The following is a 12414-nucleotide window of genomic DNA, read 5'->3' as shown; positions in this document are numbered from 1 at the left end:
GATATTGTTGTTTAGTAATTTATGCAGGAATTTTATATCAAGGATAACTCTCCTATTTTCCAAAGATTTCATATCAAATCGTGTCAACAAAATGTTATCAATGTTCATCAACTTTTAGACATAAGTATTTTAGGAACTTCCTTTGCACGCTCTCAATTGATGTTTTTTTGTAGTCGTAAACTGGATTCCATAACACAGAACCATACTCTAACTTAGATCTGGCATACGCATGTTTTTGACATGACAGATGGCAGTGACATGTGACATGCCCTTTTAGCGTCATCAAAATGATTGCTTATGAATAAATATATTGACTATTATCTATTTTACACAACAAAACGTGGTTGTTGGAAATTACCCTTTCCTACATGTTGTTTGACAATTATATTGTTTTTAAATCATCTATCAGTTGTAATAACTACAAATGTTTTTTTTTGCGGCTTAGATTATACAACCTCACTTTTCGTAAGTACTGATTCGATGATTCGGAATATTTTTTTTTTACAAATTTCATTTTTACAACTTTATAATTTCGACTGCAATACCTGCTACAGAAATTGGTTTTGGGGTATTATTTCATTACCAGAAAAACCTATATGCAAGACGTGAGGTATGTCTGGCGTGATATCAGCTGGAAAAATTTTTGTTTTCTGATTAGTATTCACTAGATCCTGCCATGTAGGATAGATACGCCTGAAGAAGCTATTGCATGGCGAAACACGTGTTTAGTTTTTGTTAAAATATTCAGTGAAAATATGTCTTTCTCAAATCAAAATAAATATTTAATTTGATTCAACGTTCAGGATATGAATTATTCTGTATCATAAATCCAGTGTTTTAAAATTTTTCACTATATTTGCGAAGTTGCGACGAAATAATTTCAAACCGACAATCTGCCCGAGATTTTGTGTAGTGAAAAGTCGTAAAGTGCAAGGAAACCCATAAAGTTCGGAGTCACTTTATATGATCCATAACTTTTCACAGTAATTCCTTTAATATAGTATGCAATTTTTCAATTCGGCGAATTTACCGACCATTTTTGGCGAGTATTCACAATATCCAGCTTTATTATACTTCCAGGACAATTTCCTAAAGGTATATTTTCAGGAAAGAAAGGTTTCGGCTTTCTACTTCTACATCATTGTATACAGTATTTTTTATATGAGTACTTCCTCCCTTTCTTTGGAAGATTTCCGCGTTTTTTTGTATGAAGATTGAGAAGTAAAGAGGCAAAAAATTTTTTTCCCTAAAATTGAGCTCTCCTGAAAATATACCCTTTTCAATTTTAACAAGATTCTTATGGCTGCGATTTAATCAAATAAGCGAATGACTTTCATTACGTTCTGTCATCGACGACATGAGTAGATTCAACTCATTCATGGCATTAAGTCGTAATTTTATGAATAAATTGGGTGCTTCATCTCATAATGTCATCCAGATTCGGTACTGAAGAGACAAGTATCTTACGCCGAAACATCGAATGTCCACCAGTGGTGATGACAATGTTTCATGTGAAATTTTACCTCTTTCATACACGATATTGTGTAGCAATCCTGTGAATGATATCTGATTCAATTACATAACGAATGTTTAGAAAAAAAACTAAATAAAGAATAGTGTTTCATCGACCTTTTTGGGTATTTTTTACCTTCCACAATCAACAACATTGATACAATGTCATATTTCAAAACTCCTTTGACAACTGTTGAAGAAGTTAGGAAATAAATGATCAAAAAGGAATAACTGCAAATATCTTAGAATTTTTTGTCCATTTCTGAAGATGGAGGCAGATTTTGGCCTCCGAAACGTAAAGATATGTCTCAGCAATTTTTTTAAGGCAAAATTATTAAATACGACAAGTTACTGATGAATAGAACATTTTTCTTTGTGAAAAATACTTTTTCACGCAGTAACTTATCGAGGTAAACTAAAAAGTTTGCCCTTTCTTCACTAGTATAAAGTTCTTCATTATAATTTTTATATTTTTCAGATTGTGGAAGGTAAAAATACCCAAAAAAGGTCGATGAAAAACTGATTTTTCTCCATAAAAAATTACTTTCGTTGAATATTGAAGAATAGTGCTTTTTGTGTAATTCAGTTCTCATATTGAAGTATTTGTTTCGAGTTTTTTTTCGTGTAATTCATTGTTAATATGAAAGTAGGTGTTTCAAGGGGGGTTTTCTTCCAGTTTGTGTCTGAAATTTACTTCTTTGCATGATCTTTGTATAGAGTTAATTTTTTGAAATTGTTTCCTTCTTTCTCTGAAAGATTCCCACATTTTTTCTTTAATATACAGTTTATGTGGAGGAATGAGACTCTTCAATTTTTGAAAGAAATGGTCATTAATTGGCGCTCTGGGGCGACTTCATTGATTCGAATGGCGCATTGGCTTTTTCAGCTGCAGGAAAACCCGAAAAAACCTGCAGCACCACATAATTTGAAGATCTTGATCTGCCAATGTCCTTTCTCTCATAAAACAAAATGTAGGGTGTCTCCAGAGGCTCCAATAGATTCAAGACATCACCAGAACACTTAGTGACACGACTATCGTCAAACTTAAACCAGTCCGTTTCGTCTTTGGCCAAGGCGTAATAATGATCAGATTCAAAGCCAGAACCACAGTGAACAATGACTGCATGAAGTATAAACCGGGGACTACCAGACTGAAATGTTCATCAATTTCGAACCTTCGTAAGAGTTTGATGCTTCCGTAGGTTGAGTCATGTTTGAAGATCATCAGTGTTATTATTAGATTGACTGGTGCCTCAGCTAGACTTGTTTTCTCATAAGTCAGTTAGTTTGGCGCATGTTTGGCAATACAGTCAATCATCACCTTTTGAAAGTTCCATTTTCAGATGAATTAACAATAAGCTTTGCACATACTGGTTATCAGTCATATTAGAAAACGCTAGTTGAAGTTCCAGAAATCCACATAAGTTTTCGCTACCTCTTGAACATTTACTACAAAGTCAACAAGTGAGGATTTCTCCAGCAAAAGATTTACAAACACAAGACGAGATAGACTGTACGGAATCATTTAATCCAGAGCGGTCAGAAGTATTGACTCTGCTATTGTTTTGCTTACGAAAAGAGTATTCAACAAGAACCCCTAGAATACGAAACAATCCTCTTGTTGTCCTAACGAGTATCTAGTGGACTTCAAAGACTCCAGGAAATCGGCTGGAGGAAAAGATGATACATTCTTACGAAACTGCACCTGCATGATCAGGTATTTGAGTTTGGTGAATAAGTAGGAAACATCCTCGTTCTTTTTAATCACTAAAACCTCGTTTTTGAAATTCTTCGTCATTAACAACACTTGTGAAATGCTATTCATGTAGCAAGTCTGAATTATGTAATCCAATTTTATTCTCAAGTTTTTCAGGACAACTGACTACTGATTCGTAAGGAAGACCATGTTTCACAGAACCTGCATAAGAACCATTTCTCAAGCTGCAATTGATCCTTCCAAATGATGAAGGGTTTCGCAGAGAAATCGATTCGGCTCTTGCTTCATGAAGCTTTTTCACTGAAAGGGAACCATAGAAGAATTGAAACTCACTGTTTACTATCACTGAATTGCTTTTCTCGAAACGGATACCAACTTTTTTATTTGGTGACTCTGGAAAAGTTGTTTAAAATCGCACGGCATAACAGGATAATTTTCAAAGGTGCTTTGGTTATTATCCTTGGTGTGTTGGGATTCTGTAATGTTTTGATTTATTTTATTTCAGTTTGTAAAACATTAAATAAATCCTGCAACATTAGGAGCTTCATTTTTTTTGGCTAGTGTTAATTTTATGAGTAGAGCCCATTGAAGGAAATCTTTTTTATTTTGAAAAAAATTACCAAAACCTAGCCCATGTAATTTTCTTGAGGAGTACCTGAGGGTTGACGCATCAATCAAATGCCCTGCTGAGGTCGCAAAAAATCCCAATAGGGCACTCGCCAGCGTCTATGCCATCAGCTAAATCGTCATATATGGATTAAATGGGGGTATTAGTGGATTTTTCACTTCGAAACCCTTGCTATGTATCCGAAGTAATGTCATTTGTGTCAAGATATCATAAAAATCTATTTAGAAAACAATGCGTCAAGAAAGAGTCGTTTCCACTCCTCGTATGAAAGCCCCACTCATCTTCCATGAATTTTGAGGAGGAGACGCGGCTCCCCGGCTCGAGGTGTAGGAGACGTGAAAGCTTTCGTCTCCCGAGACGTGCCGGCTCCCTCTCTTTGTCTGAAAGCTCCATTGGACTCGTTGCATTTTGGCGCTAGGAGCCTTCTTGTCTCTAGGGTGCTAGAGACGCAAAGCTCTCCGTGTGAAAGGGCGCTTACGAGTTTGTAGTTATTCATCAACTGTTTATTATTATTTTTTGTGAATATGTACGACTTTGGCTGGAAGAATACCGATGTATGCTAAACTCCGTCAAGTAAAATGAAGGCCATTCATTATTATTATTATCTTTCAGGGAATACATCCGAGCAAAAACTTAAATTGACAAGAAAGGCAATTTACTTCTTTGCATGATCTTTACATTAATTTTTTTGAAATTGTTGCTTCCCTTTTATTATTATTATTATTATTATGAATGTGATTTCATTAGCGTCCATGAAATTGGTAAGAAATGGATGTTCATGAAAATTTACGAATTTGTATACTTCAGTAATCCGCTTCACAAAAGTTGTCTTTCTCTTATGCGATATGAAGTTGGTATATAGTGGTATATAGTTCATTGGAAAAGAAGAAAATTGATGTTTCAGAACGTAATAATGTAAACATACAAATATTTTTATGTATTACGGAGATCACAAACTGCATGTATAATAATTGTATAGGAAATATCTAAATGAGTTTCACATCTTTGTATTGATTGATGCAATCAATAAATTCATTCGTTTCATCAATGCTGTACCATTATTTTCTTCACTTCCCAATGAACAAATTATTCCTTTTCTATCGTAAGAAGAGAGAATCTCAACTCTTGCGCACATCATCAGACTGCGTAGTGTACATGCGCCTGGAACCAGCGTAGAGTTCCAATACGAAAATTAGGTAAACGGAAAAGAGAGGTTAGGAAAAGCAAGGGCAACTAATATCACTAAAAAGCGATCAACCCTTTATATCCGACAGAGTTGCGTTTATATTGGAAATGCTTGGATGAGCAAGAATTACTGCCTTTCATTGCTGGTACACGTGCGCCTTTCTAAGGTGACTCTTGCATCAGCATTGAATGTTCTTGTTGGATCCGTAAGATGATTTATACCTTTTTGGGCATATGAAGATGCATCTTTTCCGAAGAAAATGAGCCTGGAAGGAAACATTTTTATTTGAAGGGATGACATTCTACTAAGTTGGATTCTTGGGGTCACTCATTTGTCCTCATGAATATAGTCTTTGTGTTGTTATGAAGATTGATTGAGATTCATTCAAATGTCATTTCTTATCTTCGTTATGATTATTTATGAGATCTTCAGCTGAATGAGTTATTTTGCAGCGTTTTGCTGCATATATTAGTCTTTATAGGAGGTTTTCTGTAATGTCATTAATCTAATTGAGGTATTTCTCTACAAAGGAAATTAATGTATAGAAAAATATTACTTTGCAGTTTTTTGCATGGCTTGTAAACGTTTCTAAGTGGTTATGTTCTTGAATTTCGTTGGCCAGATTAAGTTTTTCTGTAATGTTACCACGGTAATCGAAGAGTTTTTTTACGAAGAAAAATAATGTATACAAAATGATTACCGTACAGTCTTCGCAAGGAATGTCAACGTGTGTATCCGAATATGAGTATATTAGGCTTAAAAGAAGATTTTTCTCTGTTATCAGTGTAAATTAAGTGTTTCGCTTTAAAGAAGAATAATGAACAGGAAAGTATCACCTTGCAGTCCTTACAAAGTGAGGGTTCCTATTAGGTTATGTACCTATTCGAACTTTGCTGCGTAGATTAGGTAGATTAGGAGATTTTCTGTAATTTCATCAGTGTAATCAAAGTGTTGTTTTACAAAAAAAATAATGTATAGAAAAGGATTACCTTGCAGTGTTTACAGTCGTGTGAAATGGAGTAGTTCTGTGAACAGTCGTAACGGGTGAGCAGTTCCGTGTGGCCGCAGGCGAGCCTGCTGGCGAGGTCGTCCACTTCGATGAGGGCTGTCAGCAGTCGGCGGCAGAGTGTGCCGCCGTGGAAAGCGGCTTCTGGGAGTGCCGCGTCGACGGCGTGTTCGCAGCAGTGACGCATCCGGAGTCCGTGCAGCACGTCACGCCTGCGCTCGGGAGCCACGTCGGAGCCGCACACCTCTTCTTTGTGCGATTCTTTCAAATAATAAAGGCACTGTGTTGATCTATTGGCTGTATTTTGCATCTGCAGGCGGCAGGGCGGCGGGCAGAGGCTCTCGGCCGCCTCGGAGGCCGAGGAACAGGAAAGCGAAGCCGTCGCGAATTCGGAGATGACGAACTGCAGGTCGTCGGCGGCGGCGACGGCGGCGGTCTCGAGCGGTTGCGAGTTGTTAACGGTGGTAACGAAGGTAGTGGTGGCGGCGAACGCCAGGCCGGCCATCAGGAGCAGCGATGACAGGCCCGATGACGGGGCCCGGGGCATTCTGCGGGGCAGGGTGCGGTGGCGACGACGGCGGCTCGGTCGTCAGCGGCTACGGGAACCGGGAGCATCGCTGCGGGCGGCCGGAGTGCCCCCCCTCGCGGCTCCGAGTGCCCCCGGGTCGGTGTGCCTCCGGGGCCCGCTACCAGGCTGCCGCTGATGAAGGCAGGAACACCAAGCGGGCCCCCCACAATCCTCGCTCATGATGCATGCTCGTCACTGGAGGAGGAAGAGGAGGAGGAGCAGGAGGGCCCACCGAACATCTCACATCACTCACTCTAAGACACTGGTCGCGCTACTAACACTTGTAACATCGCGGCGGAGCGCCGCCATCTTGACTCGAAGAGGTGTATGTGGTGTGGTTGGTGATGGTCGCAGTCCTCCCCGCCCGGGCCGAAGCTGTGCCGGCCGTCTCTCGCTCGACACTGGCACGCTGGCGGCGGCGCAAACGGGCGCCGGCGCGATCGATATCACCTCGCTCGCTCGCGACGCACCCCGCAACGACAAACGACGCCTCGCGTCTCCGCCACCATTCGCTCGACACGATTAACCTTCCGTGACCATCACGCGGACGACGGTTCCTTCGGTCGTTCTAACCCCGTCGCGTCGCGGCGCTATCTAGCGTGGGGAGGACGCGTGTCGCGCGATACCTGCAATTACTGGGGGCGGCCTTCGTTCGACAGAACACTCGATTCACATTCGAGAAAGTTGGTCGATTTTGGATCTTTCGAATGGTACCTTGTGTAACGTAAACAAGAAAAAATATGTCTTCGAATTTATTGACGATTTTTTTATGCAGATACAAGCATTATAAAAATTATTTCAGGAGATAGGTACGATAGTGGCAAGTTATATTAGAATTGAATCCATATATTTGGTTAAACGATCTCGGAAAGGATATTGTTGAATTGAGAAATGATGAGCAGCTATAATGCGCCTAACGCTTTCTCGGGGAAATCAGGCGGTCTAAGGCAATCGAATACTTCTCGTGGAAGTAGCAATGGAAGCAAGACATGTCCCTAACCTCAAAGTAATATTCCAATTGTTTGAAATAGTTTTATAATCCGCTATTCCAGTAGGTATCGTACGAATCAATCACAAAAAACATTTTCAATCACAATATTTAACGGGAAATAGAAGCATTGACTAACGAAGGATATACAGGATTCTTCCACAAATACTATGTTAAAGAATATAGAAACGCTTAAAAAGGAATTTGATGTGCAAATAGGAACCATTGTCAAAACAGAATTTTGCAAGCAAACAATTCATCAAAAGATTGTTAGTATCCACAATAGTCTTCGTGATGACCGGACTAATTTCTCGGAGAGATGACTATTAATGGGTCATTCGAGTATTTTCACTTTTCTCCGCTTTCATTTTTCCGCTTCGTCGGTTCAGTGGGAGGTGACCATTTGGCGGGAGTTGGCCATTTTTCGCTTGAATATGGTTTCCATATGTTGCGTATCTCTACGCTAGCTTGGCTGAATACATTGTTGGACAACATGTATGCGGCTTCTTTGAATTCTAAACCAATTTTACCCCCTTTGTATGATCTCAGCTTAGGACCACTTGATGTTATGTTGATGAGTTCAAACATGCTCTGCTGCTATTCCTGATTTTCTGGTTTCCCTTCGCTGTGTGTGTTTCTTGTGCTCGGCAATGCGAACATTCAATGGCCTCTTAGTTTCTCCGGTATAGGATTTTCTGCACTCACAGGGTATCCGGTAAATGCAATTCTTGAAATCGCAGTCCGCGTTTGGTGGCCAGCAAATCAGGAAGAGCAGAGCATGTTTGGACCTATCAACATAACATCGAGTGGTCCCAAGCTGAGATCATACACATGGAGGAACATTGGTTTAGGAGGAAATTCAAAAAAGTCGCATTCAGCCAAGCTAGCGTAGAGATACGAAACATATGGAAACCTATGATCAAGCGAAAAATGGCCAACTCCCGCGAAACGGTCATCTCCCACTAAACCGGGAAGCGGAAAAAGGAAAGCGAAGATCTATAAACGACCTATAAATAGTCATCTCTCGGAGGAATTAGTCCAGTCATTACCCGAAGACGATTGTAGATACTAACAATCTAAACGTCGTGAAGTGACTTGGCTTGGAATCTCTTAACTTTTTATTTTTAATTTTTGTTCAATTTTTCTATTTTTACTTTCATTTTATTTCACTGTTATTTCATTCCAGGTTTTGTTTTGCCTAATATAATTGTTACTTATAGCCATTTTTCTTCCCCTTCAGGGATTTCAAATCATTTTATATATCAGACAATGGAAGTCCGAACTAATGAAATTCAAAATGATTTTCGTAAGCACGGAAGTACAGTAGACAAGTATAGTACATCATGAGTTGAATATTGTTTTCGTAGTTCAATTCCATCTGAAGGGTTGGCCCTTGGATGTGTCTGTGATAACTACAGTAAAGATAAAAGTTCAATATCAATAGCTGAGAATACATGGAAGGAAAGAGTAATCTTTGTCATGAGAATTGTCAGGGAAAAAGCAATGAGGCTACTGTCACTGGAAAATATAATTTATTGTTGGAAATTTTAATAACAAATCAATAGAGTGAATACGTTTGGTTTTTCAATAATAGTAATATCAAATTTAAATATACAGTGATATGCTCATATTTGATACCATTTAGAATAGGCCATGATAATAATTTCCGACTCATTTGTGAAAATGTTGCCAAATAAGTAACAACTGAAACAAGATGATACATACTTGAAGTGAATGCTTATCAAGTTCAATTGTTTCACATATCTTGTTCATAGCTGGGACGTAATGACTATTATTGAATATTCCGTCAATTGAATTACAAACCAATGCATAATATAACCTGAATATGGAACAGCTGAATTTTTCTATAATGGTTTTATATTTTGGTTTATTTTCATAGCAGTGTAAATACGACAATTACGAATGAGAAAATGTTCACGTCATATCCTAATTTCATACAAATCCAATTGTGCATTTCACTTATGTTGATTACATTACAATAATTCAAAATGACAATAATTTAAAAACGTCACTCAAATAAATCGCATAATTTTCGACGACAATCTCTACATGAAAATTTTCATTCATTCAACGGATTTCTCCATTCCTATCAATAATCAATACCTATAAATAATCAATAATTACAAATAGGCCATTCTATAAGACCAGATATGATTTGAACGACTCCTACTTTGTCTGTCTCACCTTATTTGGTTTCAGATAATTCAGAAAATATAATAAATTCTTCAAAACAGAATTTTAGAAACTTCAGAAATCTTGCAAGTGGGGTAGTATTGAAAATGAATGAATATTATGAATATAATGCATGAGAGGGGTACAGAAGTTCTAAAATTACTCAATTGCTAACGAGTATCACAGATCGAATGTTCAAAAAGTCCCCAAACAAAGATTCTATAGAATGTTTATCATTTTACGAGAATCTAGAGATATTCGCAGATATAGTTTCAAAAAACAATGTACGCTTTCTTTGGGGGTCTAATGGCGTATTACTATTAACATTGAAAGTAAGAGAGATCCGTTCAAATTTGAATACTTCCTATAGAGCTGTTTGCTGCCACGATTTGAATTTTATCATATGATTCCATTCCTCTAACATTTACCAGAATTATACTATTTTCTGAAAGTGGTTTCGCTAGTGCATGATTCTCATAACCTAACTGGTCTACTGCGCCGAAGGGAAGCAAAGACCATAAAAAAAGAGAAGAAGAAGAAGTGATTTTGAATGAATTGGACGGAGAGTCATCAGTTTGATTATTATTTATTATTATTTCACTATTTCGAAACATTGAAATCCAAATTTCATTTGAGAATTAGGATATTCTTGTAGAATTTCATCATATTCCGTATTTTAATTCAGAATCCCACTCTTTTTTTTCACCAAATTGAACAAAATTTCACTTGATAGTTTCAATATCGATTCCTTCAGGAATTTGTTTTTATAGATGGATAATCTAACATATTCACCAACTGAGATTGAGAAACTAACAAAACTCACAGGCAGAGACCGAGAAACCGTAATTTTCGTTCTGGTGTTGGGAAAGTGTTTTCAAAAGTGGTAATAATAGTGAATTTTTATGTAACAATGGTGACTTTTCAGTTTTTGAGAATTCAGATCAAACTCTTCATTTTCCCAACCCGTGAATATGCTTTTTTCTTTTTACTTTTCAATTACATGAAAAAAATCAGAAATATTTCATGATACTATTCTAGCAGAGGCCTTTATTACAATAAATTAGAAAATGTCATGATCAACAATCACTTTTTCAACCCCCGGAGGTCGAAGAAATGAATTATGATCATTATTTGGCTTCAACAGATTCTTCAGCTACAATAAATCGTCCCTTAAAACTAAATAAAAGAAATCACACATCAGTAAGAGTCTCAGTCAAAGCGCTTCGTTTATGAAACGAAAGAATATCACTTCGTATTCTCTATTACGCACTAGTGAAATACGTCGCCACAATTGTCACTAGTGATGTTAAAGCGAATGATGATGCGGCGGATCGACTGCCGGAACTACCGCCGCCATCTTGATTGGACCTTGAAAAGTCCGAAGGAGGTTGTTCTGACATTTCGTGGTGGTCACCTAGAAAAAAATTTATCAGTTATTTTGAAAACAATACAATGACGGTTCATTTGGTGTATTTATAAAACAAAAATAAGTGCGACGGGAAACGAGGACACTGTGGTTATTTTTGTTTTACGACAAAACAGTTTCATGCAATGATAAATCTGCAGGTGTGGAATCGTATTCAGCACCATCAAAGTATTAATGATATAGATTCCACTCCTTCAAGATGAGGGGGCAAAAACAATTTTATTCGGTACATCTAATGATAGAAACAAAAAAGTGGCCTGTAGGTTAATTTACATTCGAGAGATGAAAAATATCCAGAGCTGGAGAATCAGATGAAAAAAAGAATCATCATAAAATACACAAAGACATCTCATTAGAAATATATCAGACTTCTGCTAAAATATAGCAGCTATCAAAGCTTTTTTGTTGCCCATGATCTGCAGGTTTTATGCCTGCCGTCTACGGCCGTGGTAGACCTTTTCAAAGGCAACGACCAAAGTCGATACCACAAAATTTCTTCGAGTCTCCGAATCCATTCTATTGGTTTTGGGCTTGGCTTCTTTCCTATTGCCCATGAAAGCAATCAAGTAGAAGTCCGCTGAAGCTGCTTGCAGCACCCTCCTTTGCAAGGGAGTCAGCAGCCTCATTGCCTTCCAGGCCAGTATGTCCAGGAATCTAGACCAGAGAAAATGTCTTCCTATAGATAGAGAGTTGTTTTTTACCAATTTGCTACCAATTAACATTCTTCCTATATGGTAGGAAAGCTTTTCCATTGATAGACCTATTTGGACTTGTCTCAGCATTCTTTTCTCTGGATCGTATTGCCGCTATGAATCAGCTGCACTACACCCATTCCTTTTGAAAGCATTTTTCAAATGATTGAATTCCTCGGGAAGCCATTTGGGTTCATAGATGCGTTGGGCCCCGCAGCATGTGGTTGTGACTCATTCAGGTACCTGCCTGGTTGCGTTGGTTTTCTGTACACTATATAACCCAATGTATCCCATCTTCAGGTCTGTTCACTAGTACATCCACGAAGGCGATGTTTCAGATATACAAGTGTCCCTGTGCTGTCATATGACGAACTTCTCATCAATGTAACATTGTCCCATTTTGTCCCATTCCGAAGCTTTTATACATCTTTTGAAGAATGGTACTAAACAACAGGGATGATCTATATTATCAACATTTTCGTTTGGATGATGACGAAA

General features: G+C 38.1%; 2 protein-coding genes across 6 annotated transcripts in view; both read right to left on the bottom strand.

Moving 5' to 3' along the window:
- Mid1 (calcium-permeable channel component Mid1) overlaps window positions 1-7377 on the bottom strand; it is a 228157-nt gene extending 220780 nt beyond the window's left edge. The window contains exon 1 of the mRNA XM_074170961.1: window positions 6033-7377. Coding sequence (XP_074027062.1) covers window positions 6033-6596 — 564 coding nt within the window. The 5' untranslated portion in view covers window positions 6597-7377. The remainder of the gene's footprint in view (window positions 1-6032) is intronic.
- Window positions 7378-9122: 1745 nt separating this feature from the next.
- The window catches only part of LOC111512852 (stromelysin-3), a 61802-nt gene continuing 58510 nt past the window's right edge, over window positions 9123-12414 (bottom strand). For 3 of the 5 annotated variants that reach the window (XM_074170955.1, XM_074170957.1, XM_074170956.1), the window contains exon 8: window positions 9123-11212. In XM_074170955.1, the coding sequence (XP_074027056.1) occupies window positions 11061-11212 (152 nt within the window). In that variant the 3' untranslated portion in view covers window positions 9123-11060. The remainder of the gene's footprint in view (window positions 11213-12414) is intronic. The other 2 variants (XM_074170959.1, XM_074170960.1) reach the window with 1 other exon arrangement.

This window comes from Leptinotarsa decemlineata, unplaced genomic scaffold (genome assembly GCF_025532065.1).
Source record: "Leptinotarsa decemlineata unplaced genomic scaffold, Ldec_3_MD MMD2_tig00000008_RagTag_RagTag, whole genome shotgun sequence".
In the NCBI taxonomy this organism is placed as follows: domain Eukaryota; kingdom Metazoa; phylum Arthropoda; class Insecta; order Coleoptera; family Chrysomelidae; genus Leptinotarsa; species Leptinotarsa decemlineata.
This window is presented reverse-complemented; position numbering and strand designations above follow the sequence as displayed.